This window comes from Agelaius phoeniceus, chromosome 5 (assembly GCF_051311805.1).
Source record: "Agelaius phoeniceus isolate bAgePho1 chromosome 5, bAgePho1.hap1, whole genome shotgun sequence".
NCBI lineage: Eukaryota > Metazoa > Chordata > Aves > Passeriformes > Icteridae > Agelaius > Agelaius phoeniceus.
In genome coordinates, this window is record NC_135269.1 from 49,632,818 (window position 1) to 49,652,476 (window position 19,659).

Consider the following 19,659-nt stretch of genomic DNA (forward strand, 5'->3'; position numbering starts at 1 on the left):
AAAAACTTTATTCATACACAATTGACAGTTATTGTGTTGGTAATAACTCTATTTTAATGTTTAACTTTCAGTGCACAGACAAAACCAAGTATCACCCCATGACAAGATGCAAAAGACAACAAATAACATTACAAGGATATGGAAACTCTAACTGATAAATCCAATTTTTTTAACCCAAAATCTCCACCTACAGTAGGCAAAAGTCTTGTCTTGGCCAACTGAAGGAAGCCCTTTAGCTAGACAGGACTCACTGGTAAGCAGACATGTCAAAGTAGGCAAGTACAGCTTGCAAGTATCTACAGCTCTCCTTGAAATTTTTTTTCCCCAAAGAACAGCCTATGCATTACTGGAAATGCGTAGGCTGAGCATGCAAGGCCACACATTTTGCAAAGGAATTCCAGTATCATTCCCAATTACCCTCCAAAAATCTAACATAACTATACAGTATACTCTTGTGATAAACTATGATAAACTCAGTGTGTCTTAAATACTGTTTGATCTATACATATGCTTACTGAATTGCAAAAGTGATATAGAAATACATCTACTTTTACTAATTATCATCAAAACAGTTCATGTTTTCAATGAAATTAAAATAAAACTACACTGTTGAGTGTTTAATCACTGTGGATCAAAATTTAAAGACAGGTTTACCAATAAAAGCCTTCCACAATGCACAGTCCAGGACTTGAAAGCAAACTAGCTTAAGCAAAAAATGCAGTCTACTCTTTGGGAAGAAAAAGACTCCACTAGGAAAAAGACCCTATGTGCCATGGCCCTGCTTTTTGGAAGAACAAAGAAGTCTTAGGACTAGCTGCTGTCAGTTCAGCTGCCACAGTCCAAGAGTAGTCTGTGAGGCATAAATCAAGGCAAAGTTAGGTGGAGACAATGGGGACAGTTTCTTCAAAAGCATGTTCTTAATCAGAATGCTAAGGTAGGTCCATTCAAGCAGTTCATTCACACACACTTATAACAGATATGTAAAAAATGGCCTTTATCATTATGAACTCCAATACTTATAAACTACCCATAATTTCTGAAAAAATCTCATCATTCTAAAACAAGTGAGCCTTCTGTGATCCTCCCTTTGGGAAGACTTTTGTTAAAATACTGAATTTCTCATGGAATTGAATACTGATATCCCAGTAATTCTAAAATGATTAACAGGAGAGCTGGAACCTGAAAACTGGCAGTCAATATACTATGCATTAGCTATGTCAAAAAAACATTGTGCAAATCTACACAGTAATCACTATACTCTCTTAAAAGCTGTTTATCCTTTTAAACCTTGCATTTTTGGACTGTAAGATTTTTAAATAAATCTAACAGAATGGGTGACTAAACTTGAATGTGAGTATGAGGTATTGTTACAGGATGCATTATTTTCTTTCTTTTGACCTACCTATTTCATGACATTAATATTTGTACCTTCATTACGGAATTCTTCAAGAACTCATATACTTTTGCTAGGGCAAGTCACAAATTATCTTACATGGATTTCTACTTGGACATAATACAGAAACTATGATTTATTTGTAGCTCCACTGATTAAACTGCATGCCTGACAAAATGCTTAGATTCAGGGAGATAAAATTCAGCCAGAACTAGCTTCTATACCAGCGATTTTTTTTCTTATTATCTTTTTATCAATTTAGGTAGTCTAACTCAAATTCTCTAGCAGTCAAATTAGCAAAGTCTGACTTTCCCTAGCTCTGTACTCTACAATTCCTATAAAGTGCTCAATAAAGGACAACACAAATCTCTGCCTTCCCTTCAACTAAGGCCCTAAAAACAGTACAAATTTTCTTACTCAGCTGCCTGGTTTTATGACACTACCTATTTTTGAAATGTTTAGCATTTTGTCAGATTTTTCAGAAACTGGGTGAAAGATTAAACAGATGTTGGTACCAACACATCTATAGAAAATAAGCTTTCATGTCTTAGGAAGTTAGAGTAAAAATTAAACATAATAAGGCTTTCCAACACTGAAGAAACACCTATAACCAAGTTCACGTTGCTATTCACATATTGTCTTCCTGACTCAGCCAAGCAAATATATAGAATCTGTTGATTTGGAGCTCACTTAAGCTCAGAAAAAAAGCTCACTGATACTGTAGACAATTTTGATTAACCAAAAATATATCCACTGTTGGTACTGGCAGTTATTTTAGATATTTTTTTTAATTCACTAGTGATTTTTCTCAACAACAAATAAAGTTCTAAATCCATGCAATGTGGTATATTATAAAAATCTAGTATTGTAAAAATTTGTCTTTTTTTGTTCATATTAAATAACATATACCACAGAAGCAAGCATACATTTTCAATTTACCATTTACCACCTAATGAAATCTACATAAGCAAATAAATGTATTTGTACAATAAACAGAAATCCCAAGTGAATGTGGCTTTAAAATTTTAGATGAAAAATAACCTAGGAATGAATTAACTTTATGAGACATTTACTACAAAAAGCAGTATTTAGTATTTACAATCCTATTCTTGATAGCTATTACTACCACATCAATTCCTCATATGAGGGTCAATGCACATGAAAAAGATCCTCTAGAAAATAAGCAGCCACAGCAACCACTTTTTGTCTGGGGGAAAAAACCCAACAAATGAACATTGTATCTGAGATCACAGTTGTGGGAGGCCAGACCAGCACTTTGATTATATGGCCACATTACCTGCACATTAGGAATAAATTATCCCCTTATTACAGGCAGACAGTTTATTTGGATAATTGAGACAGATGGAGGCAGCAGCTATAGTTAAGTCTCTCTCCATCTTTAACTATATGGACACTCAATAGCAATTAATCAGCAAGTTATTTCTCAGTAATGGAATAATTTTAATGATTTAAATGGTAATCTAATTTTAATTGTAGCAACAACCATGATCATGAAGCTACTAAAATACAGAAAATACAGATTCAAAAAAAGAGAAATCATGTTCATCACTTGGTGTAGTGATTATACAAAATCAGAGCGCTAGTGAGAAAGATTTACACAAAGATCCTTTGAGTTGAATCCTGATGCTCTTCTCCACAGTAAATTAAGTTATGACTTGGAGAATAAACGTGGAAATTTGACTCTAAGCATTATTTTTCCAAGTCTGTTAGTTTTCAAAGGGTTGAACTTGTCCAGCAACTTAAACTGCCCTGATTGATAATTACTGCAACTATTTCACACAGGAATCATTTGTAAACAGATGACATCTGCATATTTGTTACAAATTTCTTCTTGAAGTTTTGGTTTTGTTTCAAAAGTGATCATCAAGGTATCTAAAATTTATATAAAATCCAATGGAAACTCTACAGCACATGATGAATAAAAGGCATAATAAAAAGCGTTAATTGTTATACGTGACACTGGGTTTGATTCTTTCTAATTTATTGTGTGGTACAAATTCTATTACCTTAATAAAAATCAACACTCTACTAACTAAACTTATCTTCCCTCCCCATCCCAGCCCCCAGGATGTTTAATTTAACAAGATTTCTTCACATAATCTCAAACTGCTGGCCTTTCACTTAAGAGGAAAGGAAAAACACATTCTCTACTATACTGTTGGAAATTATCAGGCTCTGATCTATCATAGAAATTGGGCTTTGAAACAGCCCTGAGCTACTACTAGGATTACAGAAACCTGACAACAGGCCAACTTCTCCATCACACAAAAACACACTCACAAACTTTTACTAATTTTCAAACAGACCATCATCTCTTTTTGAAGTGTTAGTCTTTTTCCTTATATGAAAACAATTTCCTTCTTGCTTTAAGGATATGCAAACTATGTATACCTGTTTGTTGCAGCAAATCAAAGTATTAAATCTGACACAATTCCACTGGAATTTTCTTGTTATACACTTTTGTATTTGGCTAGCTAGTTGTTTTTGTGTGCTGCTCAGAGAATCTAGCTACTAATGCTGCTGACTTGTGGCTTCCCAAGAAGATCCAAAAGTATCATGCTACAACATATCAGCCTACAGTTCTTCAGCAGGTATGGCTTCCAAGCTTCCCAGTACTGGTACTGCTAACCAGGCAAGCTGCCAGGAAGATTTGAGTTATACACAGTTTGTTTAGAGAAACTAGGAATTGAGATGCAGGAGAAAAGAACCACAAAAAACAACCAAACAAAAATATCCCACCCCACCACTTTCAACATTTAAATACCTTATGTGAAATTGAACTACTTTTCATATTTATCTGTGTTCATCATCAAAACCCCCTATATACATACTAGCCCTTTCAGCAGGTGCATCTGAATTTGATATAGACTTTTTTCTCCTGGGACTGCACTGTTCTGAATATTTAATGTTTACTATCATTAAATGTTTACTGCATTTTTCCCCCTTTTTTTCTCCATTTTGATCCATTTCAATATATACTTTTTTATATGTAGCATAGTAGCTTGTTCCTGAATATTTACTAGAAAAAACGGACTGAATATTCTATTTGCATTCCTTCAAAGTTAGAAGAGAAAAAAAAGAGATTCTGGATGTGCTGTGCACATTATTTTCACTTTACAAAACTTTACCTGGCAGACAGGGAAAATAAAATTCCTTGTCCAGGAAACTGAACTGTGAAATTGTGAAAGAGCTAGATGAAAAGGGAGCACATTTCAACATAAGCATATAACTGAATGCCAAACACAAAATAACTTCAAAGTGCAGTAATACACCAGAAAAATATTGCTCCTAGTGTCTTATTGTCATTACAAAATGATAATTACATTTTATAAGAGAGATTTATACCTATAAAGCCTTCAGTTATTAATTCATGTACATCAATGTCAGCTACTTTAAAGCTCCATTTGCAACAGGTGATCTGAAGCCATCACAAAACAACTTAAAACTGAATAAAAATGCATTTAAAATTGTTACTGTGATATTTCAAGTGGGAAATGTTCCCACACTACTTGATAATCATTATGCATATGACTAAAAATTAGCACTAGATGTATTTTATTACATTAAGGTTTAGCTTTACAATACTTTCAATACCTTGAAGAATACAATTTCTCCTTATTCAAGCATGAAGTTATAAATATTTCTAAACCATAGAATAATGTTTTTCACCCAAACCTGCAGTCTGTTTGGCAGCTCTGTTAAATTTTATTTTGTTCCAGATCAACATTAAAATCAATACGGTCATTTAAAAAAATCATATTTCAATTAGTTCTGTTTGTACATTTCCAATCTTAGTTCCAACTAAGCTGCCTTTCAGACTGGAATCTTTTGAAGCAGAAAACTAACCTTCACATGTGCCTAACATTAAAAATCTGACCAAATACTTGCAAGTGCTGTTAAGAGCATCTATCTTGTATTTCTTATATTAAAAAAGGCAAGCAAACAAAAAAAGCCACAAAAATATTTGTCCCTACTTCCATCTCACTGAAAATGAGAGCACTAAATAGAGTGTATGAATGAATATAGCCCATCAGAACAAATTACAAATGCACTGAATTCTTCTTTGAAGTTATTCCTTTCTTTCACAAATAACAGACTTTAGAATATAAAATAATTTAAAGAGCAAGCACTATCACAGGTTTTTCACTTATTTGTTTGAAATTTTGTTGGTGTTTTAGACCAAAATTACACAGAATTATCAAACGGCTACAACTAAACAAGAACGTATTTTGTGATAACTGAGATTTAGTAAACCAAAACTTTAAAAATCACAATTTACTCCTCCACTAACAATATTCTATGTACAGTATAAAGGAAGAGGCAAAAGAGAATTTCAAAAAAAAGCCTAAAAGAAAACCACAACAATCAAGTAACTTACCCGCAAGGCTTCGATCACAAGGTCTCGTGCTTCTAATTCTCCTTCCATTACACTCAAAAGCATTCTCAGTTCTGGCTTGCTCAGGTTATCCACATCAAACTCTCTTGTCTGTAAGAAATAAAACACTGATGAGCACACTGACTACAACAGTTACTGTAATTTACTGTAAAACACAGATGTGTCACCATTCATCTACAGTTGTCAAAAGTTGGTGTCTTTATTTGTACTATATAAAGTCGAAATTAATAGCAGATAATCTTTGTTGCAAGGGATCAGTCCTGCAATGTCTTGTGAATGATGAAGGTGAAATGGTAAAGCAGCTAACTTTGTGATTTTGTTCCCTTGTGCAGTTTCACAGAGGCTGAAACAATTGAACAGATGTGAAATAGCACTACAGGGAGGAAGGCAAGAGAGCGGGAAAGGATCTTAACCACAGCACACCTAAGGCACCTGTGCAAACAGCTACCAAGTTACCACCACACACTGGGCTGAATGTGAACTTCTGAAGAATAATTTGTGAAAAGACATGAAGTCTTATGTGCATGCTTTATTTGCAGTCTCATTTGTTTGGCTGGAGGGAACAGCTCAGGTTTAGGAGGCACTAACATTCTTAGCAGCAGTGTCTTTTCATTCCACAGTTGCTAAGAATGGTGTAGGTCTGACTGCCACCCTGAGCAAGACAGGAGAATGGGTTTATACTGATGAATAAAATCACTGAGCACATACTCAGAGTACACTGGGAATATCAGCACGGCCTCTGTAAAGACAAATTCACAAACTGCTGCAGTTCTGTAACAATGTCAACAGGCACATGGTAAAGTGGATTCACTGGACACTAATGAATTTGAATTTTCCAGAAGCTTTGGACAAGGTTCTGCATCCAATATTATAGAGAAACTCCTTTCCAAATGTGTAGGAATAAAAGACACTTAATGGATAGGAAGCAAACACCACGGGTAACAACCACGCTCCAAGATGGAAATAGGTAAGCAGGGGGCACCTCTGGGATCAGTTCAAGTTCTTCATAAATAGCCTGGAAAAAGGACAGAGAAGTGGCAGATACAGCTATTTCATGTGGAAGCTGGCACATAATTCTTAACTTACAGGTGAACAACCTCCTTTTACTGCTATATAAACCCCTGGTAAACCCACATCTCAAGGACTGCTGCATAAAGTCCTTATCTAAAAAGCGTGGAATTGACTAAAAAAATGAAGAGAAAAGGAGTAAGTACTATATGGGAAAACACTACAAAGCTGGAAGTCTTGATTTTGGAGGTGTGGTGAGGAAAATTTTATAATATTCACAAAATCACAAAGGTAGATAAAATTAATACAAATCTGTTTTTCACCATCCACAATGCTAACACAAGTAGGCACTTAATGAATTTAGAAGGGGATTACTTTCAGGGAGAGAAAAAAAATTATTTCATGTGCTAGATTCAGCTGCCCAGATTGATTTTCAATATGCTATTATTTCCTGTAAGGTAAACACTGGACTCCTAGCTATGATGTAGATGTGTTTACTAGAAGCCCTGCAAAGCAAACACTCAGCTATCTTCAGTGTCAAGTAATCTGTTGCTGTTACTGTGAAGTAATCACCAAATTAGGTGATTAGGCAATGTATGTGGATATACTGTATTTTCTCCAAAGCACATACAATCTTAACATTCAGCTACTCAGAACTTAACTTCAGTAGAGAAAAATCCGATAAGGATTAAGGCAAGTACCATTTCTACTTTTTCAAGTCTAGAGGATGGCAGAACAGTTGTTCTTCCCTTAGGCTAGAAGGCCATAGATCTAAAATACCCAAAAAGTTGGATCTGTGTTAGTATTACTGTGTTACACTTTTACTTTGCAGTTAAGACACACAGAGGTGCACAAATGGCTAGAACTCTGTGCCAGAGCTTTAGCTATTTACATGCACTATATGTTGGCTTGAGTTTCCTCGTTTAGGTGAGTAACATGGATCAACCTCCCTGCACAAGTGGGGCCATCCCAGAGCACACGGCACAGGATTATGTCCAGATGCATCCTGAATATCCCCAGTGAGGGGGATCCCACAGCCTCTCTGGGCAACCTGTTCCAGTGCTCAGTCACTAGCACAGTAATAAAGTTCTTTCTCACATTCAGGTGGAACTTCCTGTGCATCAGGTTCTGCCCATTGCCTCTCCTATGACCGCTTGGTACCACTCAGCACAGCCTGGGGTCCATCCCCTTGGCACCCTCCCTTCAGATACTGATAAACATGGAGGAGTCCCCTCTCAGCATCTCTTCTGAAGGCTGAAAAGTTCCCTCAGTTTGTCCTCATAAGAAATACTCTAGTCACCCTATTTCTATTAAGCATAACTGTTTTGAAGATGGGGCCATCCATTCTAACCAGAACTTTAGCCTGAACAACAGTTATCTTCTATTTTTGCTGCCTGGGTCAACTATTCCGGCAATCCAAAGAATAGCTCTTACTCTCCATACCAATGAATCATGAGAAACAACTGCTTTCTCTGAAGGCTTTTTTCCAATATATGCTGCAGCAGCCTCTCACAGTTCTATATAATGCTCACTGATCTAAGGACACATATAAAATGTGAAGTCACTAAACTTTTACAGCTCCTCATGTAATCTAGTGTCAGTAGAGTAGATTTTACCTGACTGGCTGCAGCAGTTTTCACACGTGGCACTTCTAATTACTAAATTTAATTCAGTCAGATACAAGGACCACTTATCTACCATCCTTCTTCTGCAAACCACTTCACAAAACCTAATACTTCAGGGATAGGAATTGGTTTCTTCATACAGAAAGTCTCCATTTTTCAGATGGAAAACTAATACAGGGATATTTTTTTTAATAGAAAGCAAGTAATAGAGGGGCACCCACAAAAGTACAGCACATGTATAAAGGCAGATCTTTGTCAAAAGACTGTCCATCACAAGTGATACATCTAATATCTGCAGTCTTTCCTGAGACATAAATGAAAACATTCTTAAAAAAAACCATAGACATTCTTCAACATACTGTGGTGCAGTGATGAGATTTTTAATTAAGCATCTGATTAAGCAATTACATAAATTTTGTTCAAGTGTACACCTTGAACTAGAACATAAAAAGACAGCAAAACCTAGCAGTTAAGTGTGCTCTTTGGTAATTTATGGTTAGATATAAATAAACACAAAGAAACTTTAACAGAAAGATATTCCAACAAGATATTCAAATTATTTTTATATTTTTAAAGACATGAAATAAGAACTAGCAAAACCACTTCATATCTAAACGACTCTAGCATATGAGGCTAAAAACCCACTTACCCAAGCATCTTGTCTCCAAAAACAGCCAATAAGGGACGCCTTGAGATCAGGACTAGAACAAAACAAGCCCATAATGATACTTCCCAGAAATAGTCTCTCAACCTCCAGCAATTTTCAGCTTGTTCACCTTCTGAGCCAGAAATTGTCATTTTGTATATAGCAGCCCTCAGCTGACATATCTGTTGTGAACCTGCCCCCTTGCTCTTTGAATCTTTATGTAATTTTAGCATCCACAGCATTCCATAGCACAACTACACATTTTGTGTAGAATCACCACCTTTATTGTCAGTTACTTCTGTCTGATGCCTTCTCATTTTAAGGTATGAAACTGTCCACAATCAACCAGAAGAGACACACAAACAGAAAAATTCTTTTTAGGATGAAAGAGAATCACATCATTTTTCTGGTCTTGTTTATTAATAATTTTATGCTCACGGAGGCTTTTTTTCCTCCCAACTTTATTTGACAAATTCTGAAATTGGAATGACTACTTTTTTCCAGTACTTTAATGTCATCTTCAACTTGTTCACTATGGATAAGAACATCAAATCCATTCACACAGGATAAGAGGGTGCATGGCAGCCACTGAAGATGTTACCATGTCTTCTCCCCATACAAATCCCTGAATCAGCACTCACAGAGCTGCAACATACCCCAACTGGACCAAAATGCATAGTTTAAACATCTGAAATATTCTCAAGAACAGTTGTAAAAACATCTTAAAGACCTGAATAGATAAAGCATATGATGAAATAAAACTATCCTCTCTCTTAAACACTCCATGCCATCTTCTGAGGATCAAGATGTCAGTCACAGCAGGCTTGCCCCAAGTTCTTATTCAGATGCAGCACTGTTTGGCCAAGTCATAGAAAAAACTGCTGGTTAGATCTAGAGAAGTAATCTTCCTAACATCTTCCAGTGAAGCACTAAGTCTTAGAACTCCAGAAAATAAAGACTGCATTAGTAGCTCATGGCTTATGTGTCACCTGGGGTTTTGCTAGAACACTTGTGGCAGAGTGCCAGGTTGTAAAAATTTAACCATCAACTTAACAGCTATGTAACCAAGCCAGCCATTGTATTGGTTTTATAACAGAGATATGGGAATACGTTGCCCTAAAAGGTATTTCATATATACAACCAAAACACAATAGAACTCTTTCCTCTACCTCTTTATATTTCAAAATGTTTGGTTTATTTGATCTATAAGAATAAAATACCTGTAAAACACTACTTCAGTTCTCTCTGTCTCCAAAACTCCACGTTATTCTTCCAGATTAGTTTTGTCAGGGGTGTATGTTGCCTGCACCAACAATAGGGCAAACTTCTAATTAGCTAAAATTCATCCAACTACCTGCACACACATCACTTAAACCATACAGGCAAAATGATACCAGCATTGCTAAAGACTAAAATAAGCTCTGCCAAGCCAAAAAGAAGAAAAATCCATCAATTCTGAACAAGAGAAGGACTACTCAGAAGAGCAGTGATCAAACTGGAAAGGCATTTTCCAGCCTCCATTGCCTTTGGAAAAGATAGAAAGAAGATGAAATTGGAAGGTCACCATGAGGCACAGGAAAAGAATGGCATCTTTCTCACATGCAAAGCAATTTAGAGTAGAAATGGTAAAAGTCTTTACAATTAAATGCATCACCCCACTCTCAAAAAGAAACCAAAACCCCACAAAGACCAAAAACCAAAACTAAACAAAAAAAAATGCCCCCAAAAATTGTGAGAGATTGGTAGTGCTAATAGTCTGGTTTTGCTGACATAACCCCGTGGATAGTACTGGCAACCTGAGGAACTAAAAGCGCTGTTCATTCTGCTATCTCAGCAACTGTTTAAAAACTCTGCTGCCTTCAGCAGAAGCTGGAAGAGATAGGTAAAGTGTAAAAGCCACAACTTTGTACTTTCCCTAAACATAACAAAGGCAAAAACAAATTAGCTTGAATTAATCACAAATGACCATAGGAAACAAGCTCCTTCTTGCTCAGAAAGCTTTTAAAAAGATGGAGCTGGGTAATAATCCAAGACTTGGGGAAGAAACCTGTGGAACATAACCAAGGGCTGGAAGGGTGGGAGTGGGGCAGGGAGAAGAATAAAAATGGTGTACAAGAAAACACATAGGGAAAAGCTGTCAAAAGTAAAAAAAGGAAGTATTCTCAGAAGGGAAGGGAAAGGTACATATCTACATTTATTACATATTTTGAGTTCTCATCAACACACAGCAGAATCCTCTTAAGGATTCACATAGCAGACTTCCCAGATAAGGTTCTAAAAATTAAAAAGGTTTCCTATTACTCATTAGGCTACACAAAATCTAGTATAGTGATGACCCCACATCTGCCAGACCCATGAAACAACTGCACCAGAGAAATTCTACCCTGGTTTGTATGCTTTACAACACCAAGTATGTTTCCCAGGTACAACTCATCTGATCGAGTATGAATATCTGGTTTCACTAATTCTCTTTGGTTTCCTATAGAGAACTACTTATGATGATTTGAAATGTCCTGGGACTTAGAGACAGCTTTTCTGGGACAGGCAGATTTGATGCAGAACTTAGGAGAGTCATCCATGCCAACTGGACTAGTAGCACAAGTCCAGCTGGTTTGCCCCAGAGTACCCCATACAGGCCACTAAAGGTGAAAACCTAAAGGTGTGTCTTGTACACATGTATGTAAGTGAGGTACCTAATGGTACCAGCTATGCAAGCCAGGTACCTGATGTTCCTTTATTTTCAATGGAGTAGAATCAGCCCAGTCAAACAAACAAAAAAGCTATTCAGCTAACCACCAGCAGAACTATTTGCTCATGGCTCCACTGACTCTAATAGGATATTAAATATTGTGCATACACATAGACACCTAAATTTAAGTGTTTTGAACCCATTCACACCTCTACCCATACCTTCAAGAGCCAGCTGCCTAAGTCACTTCACTCAAAGTTCACAAACCTGTTTCCAAAACAGGTTATTCCTTTTAGCCACTTACTTCACTCCACCAGCTATAAAAGGAAGTGGGTATGTGGTCAAATGAATCATAGCCCTTTTCTAATAAAGAAAACTGCAAACAGAGAGACTACTAAAAGAAGTGGTTATAATATCCACATAGTATTCATGAATACTTCAGGGAAAACCACAGTTTATTGCTTTGCCTGTGGAAGGCTTGTTCTTTAGTCTGAAACTAGGGTAAGAATCTGTGATCCTCTGCTTCACCAGAAATTATCTGTTACAAAAATATGTGTCCATTTCCCACCACATCCAAGATGAACGTCAGAAGATACAACCTTTAGGAAATTTTCTTAGTAACAGAAACAGGTATGAAAGCAGAGAAATATCCTCCAAGGAAAAGCAATGTCATTGAATTTGCTCCCCAACTAATATGGAATTTTTTGCTGAAGAGAATATCATCTGATGTTAACATTCAGGACTCATAAAATTTCATAGTCATACCTAAGGGATCATGAGGGTACTGTATATGCATTTAATTATAACATCCATTAGCTCAATGATTTTTATTGGATTGTTCACCACAAGAAGTTCCCCACTTATTCTGCCCTCCTCAAGCACACCTCCCCAGCTTTCTGGGTTTATCAGAAGGTTTTCTTTAAACGGTGTGGGGGAGGTTTTGGTTAGCTATTGTGGGCTTTCTTGGCTTCAGCCAACAGCAAAACTTTTAACAGTTTCAACATTAACCACAAATATACCTCAGAGCTGGGAAATTTGTTTTGGAAACACAACAAAAAAACCCCAACCAACCAGCCCCCAACCCCTACAAAATTACTAAGACACTGACCTTTATACATACCCAGATATTGTCACAGCTGTTAAAACATTTCTGCAACCTATTAAAAGCCACAAAGATACTTTGCCATTTTTTAGTTCAGTGCAAGTTAGGCTTCTATGAAGATCGAGGCCTAAAAATCCTCTACAATCATGTTTAAATTCTTAGATTTAATGGGCAATTTCTGTTCAGCAAGTTGCTTCCAAATAAGTCACTTGTAAGGCAATTAGTAAATGGTTAAATACAGATATGGGTACACACTGTTGAAGCTATCTCTGTTTTCCAGAATTTTACACCTTACTTTGTGCTATGAGAGAACCAAAACACAATGCCCAAGAAAGCTTTAACTCATATATCACTTGTACATACCAGTACATCTCCCCTAAGCCTACTTGACAGCTGGTTTATATGTTCAAGGATTATACAGGTGTTTTAAATCAATTGTTCCTTTTCTTGGGTTAGAGTAGGGGCACAACCAGACTGCAAACTGCTGTCTTCCTGAGATCTTTTCTTCCTGTCCCAGTTTCCAACTCTATTCCTATCTTGGTATATCACCTCTAAGGCCAAAACAATGCTCACAAAAATGAAGTCAAAGCAATAGGGAAAACAACAGAACTTACTGCATCCATCAGATTTACACCTCCCATGTCACTTTCACATATCTGGCTCAGAATTTTCACCTCTGCACTTCACCTCTAATGACAGACAGTGTGACAGCCCACACTTGGAAGAGAAAGGAACATTTACAAAGTGGACTGCATTCAGTGGCTTTCTTTTCTCATCCTCAAAGATCTTCACAACACAGGAGGAGAAGTTGTGCTGCAGGTTTTGGAGTAGAAGGCATAGAAAAGGCAGAGCTGTAGTTTGGAGAAGGGGGAGGAGAGGAAGAAAGGAGGTTTGAAGTGTCATTGCAAGATGGATCAAGACCAATGTCTCACCACAGAGAAGCAGGAGAACTAGAACAGAGAACTGCGCTGTCTCTGCATGTCACCTACATGCTGAAACACAATGGCATCACACATCTGACTAGAAGAAAATAACTCCTCTGAATGATAATGCAACACTGAAAACTTATATTCAGATGATAACAGGGTTGCTAATGGTCCTTTTGTAAGTGACCATTTTCTATGATGTAATCTCTTGTAAGAGATATAGTCTTTGCTTTTCAAGGCTATGGTCTCATTTTCTACTACTTGCAGTAGTTTTCAGATAAGAATCTCTCCAAGTGATCTAAATCAGCCTATATAATTGATATGATCAAGCCATAATTTAGCATTTCACTATATTGACCAGAATGGCAGTTCTACTAATAATATTCTTATGGATTGATAAATAGTAAATACACCAAGCTAGGCATAAAATACCCCACAATGTCACCACAAAGTATCATGGAATTTCTCTCAGTTTACATTTTTTTTTAGTATTGATAGGCTTTGTTGAACCTACACTGAAGCTAAAGTGTGTGACAAGCCAACCCTCTCTGCACAGCAGGCTGATGTTCAATGTTTCAACAAAAAGACTGTCAAATTGGATTATTTCTTGCTATTATATAATCATTATTGGTAGACATTAGGCAGATGGAAGTCATTCAAAGATGTTTTAAAACACACATGTATGTTTTCTCTCAATTCTAGTCCAAGCTGCATCAACACAATTTCAGTGACTTCAGTGCAATCATGCTGAGCAGGTACGAAAAAGGACCAGAACCACTCCCCTGCCATTTCTTCCTGTCATCCTTACCACCATAAAAATACCAGTATTCTGTGGGAAAGAAGGGATGGGCTCACCAAATGCTGTGCTTTATCCTAGGAAACTCAGAATAACAAGATTATCAGCTTTGCTCCTAAATGCAACACACTATAGAACAGTCTAGGCTTTTCCAGTCAAATTCCCTGGTGAATGTAAAGCACTTCCCTTCCTTTTCTACAGTGCTTCTAAAAAGAGCAGAAAAACTCTTTACTTTCCAGTGATGCTATTGATAGTGTATCAAGACAGAAGAACAGTATTTAGTATCAAGAAACCCTATTGTACTGTCCTTCTGCTTACAGCATAAAACTTACACATTAACACATTACTAATACAAATGCTGTTTCTTCAGAAAAAGCTCAGGAAAGCTCACAGCTTTTTACTGCACCATTTGTGCAATCAGAATTCTGAGAACTAGAAGAAAAAAAATTATAAAACAGAACAAAACTAAAACCCCAAAAAAGCCCTAACCTAAAACTGTACTTAAAACAATATTTTGTTATAAGTTGAAGTTTAGTGTGACTTATAAAACAATCATCTGCATGATTATGGTCATCCAAAAAGTAAGCCAGATGATCCAATTAATAATTCTGTATCTCTAGTTTAAAGACAGAAAATAAAAGCTGTTCATACTGACCCTTCAAAATAAATATTTAGGTATTATAAATATATTGTTTTTTTAAAAAATTCATTACACAGAGGTTTTCTTTTTATTTTCCAAGAGAAAATTAATCAACAATAAAATGTTTATACTGGTAAGGAAAAAAACATAAAACAAAAATTAGTAACTGAAGATAAGCTAAAAAGGAAAGCAGTATTTAAAAATATTTTGTTATTGCTCAAGTATAGCTATTATTTTTGTTAGGGAGAAACACACAGTTTACATCCTAGCATCTCTTCACTTTTAAAAACGTATTTTAAAATGAGTGTGCAGTAGAGAACTAGCCCTCCTACCTTTCACAACGAGAACACCAAATTGCATGAGGGGCTTATACTCCATTGCCTCACAGTGCAATACTGAAGTGTTATTTGATTACAGGCTACTTGTTTGATATTTAAAAACTGAAAATTAAGGCAGTATTAATATGAATATAGTAAAGAATTTAATATAAATAATTTTGATGAAAACCTGGGCTTTAAAGTATTTAAGCTTGTTTTTAGTAATTCTTACCTTAATATTAATTTTATCGTTATATCGTTGTTTTAATAGACAGTGATGTTATAAATATGCACTGTGTAAGATTTGCTTTTTTAAAGGAAAACTGAATTTCCACAACACTGCAGATTTTAAGACACACAAGGACAATTATGTACACAGTTGGAACAAGGTTTCAGTAAGAACTAGTGCCTGTGGATAATAACAAATAAATGCTGGCAATAACCTAAATTTCAGAGAAACCAGTGCCCCTAGCTTCGGGAGTCATCGCCTTCAGGAACGATCCCAATCAGAACGGGCACCACCGCGGTTTTACTGCCCTGAACTTCGCATGTGGCTACGAGACCGAGCAGCTCCAGCCTGGCTCGGGACCTGCGGCTGTCGGCCAGGCGAGTACCTAGGGCTGGTTCGCCCGGGAAGTCCCCAGACAGGCTGGACCACGGCAGGTCTGGGATGCAGCGGGAGAGGGAGAGCCGCCGGGCTGCCAGAGATCTGCCAGACCCCGGGCGAGGAGGAGCCGCGGCCCAGAAGAGGCGCAGACCGCCCGAGAAGACGAGCCTTGCAGCCTTGCCTGGGGGCATACGGAGCAGGAGAGAGGAGCCCAGGGCCGGCCCGGGGGAGCGCAGCCTCCCCCCGACACCGCTTTAACCATCGGCTAGCACCGCACCGCATCCCTCCGTCTCCCTCCCAGCCGCCTCACCCACCCGCAGAGAGGACACGCCAGCAGGGAGGGCGTTCTGCTCCGCTTCTGAGGATATTTGAAGCGGGGAGCCAGATCCTGCCCCTGGGGCTCGGGCCCTGGGAGCAGAGAGGTCTCCACACACCCGGGGCTTGGGACAGGGACTTGGGGCGGGGAAATTGGACGGTGCCTCTGCGCCGAAAACGCCTCACGAGAGGCAGGCGAAAGCCAAGCGCCTTGCGGGCCTGGCAAAGGGTTAAAGAGCAACATTTCCCCCCGCCCCGGTCTGACAGGTCCCGCCGCTCCGGCCGCTGTCAGCACCTCAGCCCTCCCGGAGAGCCGGGGCACAGCCCCCTTGCCGTGCGAAACAGCGGGAAAAGGGCGGTGGGTGCGGGAGAGGCGAGACGGGGAGCGGAGCCCCCTCCATGCCCCTCACGGGCGCCGCACGCCGTTCCCCGCGCCGGAGAAGCGGAAGGAACAATGGGGGCGAGAACCCACCGCCCCCGCTGAGGGAAGAGGGAGAGCCGCAGGGAGGCAGACCCCGCGCCTCTCTCTGTTCTTGCCCGGGGCGGGACGGGGCTCAGCGGCGGCGGGTCCCACAGCGAACCCCGTCCCGCCCCGGGGGACAAGGAGGGCGGAGGGACGGAGCGGGGGAGGCAGGTCTCCGGGCACCGCTTCGTCCCAACGCCATGGCGAAACCCTCCTCGCCGCGGCTGGATCGCACCCCCCTCTCCCTCCAGGCCGATTACCGCTGCCGTGGCCGCCGAGTCCTCCCGCCCGCCAGAGCCGGGCTCGCCGCTCGCTCCCTCCGTCGCCATCTTCCCGCTGTATCGGCTCCGGCGCGGAGCGCGGTGCGGAGCCGAGTGGCGGAGCCGCCGCCGCCAGGCGCTTAACCCGCTCCCCGCCGGCAGCGATCCCGCCGGCAGCGAGGGCGCTTAACCCCTGCGGCGCCGCGCAGGCGGGGCTGCCGACCCGAGCCGAGCCGCGCCGTGCGCCGGCAGAGGCGAGCGAGTCCCGCCGCCGGGCGCTCCGGCTTCCCCACCCACCCGCTCCCCGTCCTCCATACGGCGGCCCGGAGACAGGCGGAGGGGGAGCGGGACCTCGCCGCGGGCGGCCGGCGCGCAATGGTGGCGGAGGGGAGTGTCCCCGCTACCGCTACCCGGGCCCCACGCACGCATCGCTCTCCTCCCTATCCACCCCCGTGGTTTAGCAGCAGAAGAAGGAAAGGAAAGGTTGTGGATGGGACGAAAAAATAGGGAGTTGCAGTGGGTTGGCTTACCTGATCCCTGAGACCTTTGAACCAACTGAAGTCTTTGAGGGAAGGGCAACGGTGTCTCTTCCTAGCTGGGGTGCTGACTGGAGGAGTCACCTCTCCCTCCCCCTCCCCTGTGGAGAGGTTTGGGGGAACATTCTACTGCCAGCCATTGCTTGACTGCCTTATTTTCAAGGCATGTTTTCAGACCTTGTGTGAGGGTGGACACTCAGCCAGGCCCAGTGTTTTGGCACCTCTCAGATGCGGTGCTGGAGCCCATCCTGACCTGGGGCTGCCCTTTGCCATTCCAGGTGGGTACTGAAGCCAAATCCTGTTCAGGATTCCTTCCAGAGGAAGGTTTTGGCAATTGAGCTGAATGTTCCCTGCCCAGGAGCATCCTGCACTGCCCCCCTCCAGAGGATGTTCCTCACGGTCTTGCTGTACTGCTTTGCCCCGGCAATGGGGGGACCTACACCAAAACAAATCTAAATGTACTGCCCTGTGGAACCTACTTATCTAATATAAGCTGAATTTGCAACACTGTTTACTCTGCAGCCACATAGAAATTCCACCAACAGCAGGCTCCTTTGAGCCTTGCCAGGTTCCTGCTTTCACAAGGCTGCCTCAAGTCCACTGAATTAAATCCCCTGACACCAGCACCAGAAATGGGCCGATGCCTTGATCAAAGTCAGCATGTTCTTCTATGCATGCTGTACCTAAGGATGGACGTACCCATACATGAAATTTTTCTCCTGTACTTCACCAGAAGGGGAACTGTGATTAGTAGAATAAACTCCAGTTGTAAGGTAAATGCACACTGAACAGAGCAAGAAGAAGGCAGTTTATAGGATCCACTACAGAGTACATAAAATTCAGTTAAACAGATGTTTTCTGGTTTAGGGCTTGTTTTTTCTTTCTCCTTGAAAATGAGCTCTCTTGCTCAAGTTTTACATTTTTATAACTATAGTGAGTGCTCACATCCCTTCTATCACTGAAGCTAAGCTACACTGATGACACATAGCCTAAAAAAACTTGTTTTTCTCAGTTCTCAACACTCTAATACCATTTAACTTGTTTAGGACAAATTGTTGCTTGCCTTCTTTACTGAAAGCAAAGTAACACACATTACTCATTATTATTTATATAAATTTGGAAAATTATTTGGTGCTTTGCCTTCAAGAAATGCAACAAGAGTAATTTGTTTCCTATGAAGTCTGTCATACTCCTCTCTAAAATGGATTAAAATACTAAAGTTTTTAAAATTGCTTGAGAATATCTTTTCTCCTAGTGATTCCTGTCTACCATTATCATAACCAGTATTTCCCTATTGCATTAGAATCATCTGCTGTCCCTCACAGTTAGTTATGTGTCTCTGAGTTGGTGCAAAGCATGAACACAACATACTGTGTAAGTATGGCATTTTTAATGCCATATGTCAGAGCAATGATGTAGCAAAGACTGCACCATTTATCTCTTGCTCTGCTGAGATCATAAACTGGTTTAGCTGATATTTTATCAATTACCAAGTGTACATTTATCAAAATAACAATGAATATTATATTAGTCATAGCTTGCCATTGCAGAGTTGAGAACTGATCTCTCTTTCCTCATCTGAAGATAAATTTAGGATGATTTCTGAGAGAGATGGGAGTGCTCAATCTCAGCCAGCAAAAAATTAATAGAATAGATGGACCAGCAACACTTCAGTTAAAAGCCTATCTCCAGACAACTAATATCCAGCACATCATCCAAGTGCTGGAAGTAGTTTAATCTGCTGTTATGGTCAAAAACATCACAGACATGCTTTTGAAGGAGGAGTGATCTATGTTTCTTCTTTATATCATGAAATGAATCATCACAACATTTTGAAAATATTACTGATGTTTGTAATCATATGAGACTATACTGCATGTTTGTGTTTTCTTCCATCTTTCCCCTAATGACAGCAACAA

The 19,659-nt window shown here is 39.7% G+C and overlaps 1 protein-coding gene across 1 annotated transcript in view; it reads right to left on the reverse strand.

Annotated features, from left to right (window-relative positions):
* The window catches only part of CTTNBP2 (cortactin binding protein 2), a 78,519-nt gene extending 60,938 nt beyond the window's left edge, over positions 1–17,581 (reverse strand). The window contains exons 1-2 of the mRNA XM_077178972.1: positions 17,205–17,581; positions 5,793–5,900 (exon numbers count right to left, since the gene is read on the reverse strand). Of these exons, the coding sequence (XP_077035087.1) occupies positions 5,793–5,900; positions 17,205–17,273 (177 nt within the window). The 5' untranslated portion in view covers positions 17,274–17,581. The remainder of the gene's footprint in view (positions 1–5,792; positions 5,901–17,204) is intronic.
* Positions 17,582–19,659: the final 2,078 nt, after the last annotated feature.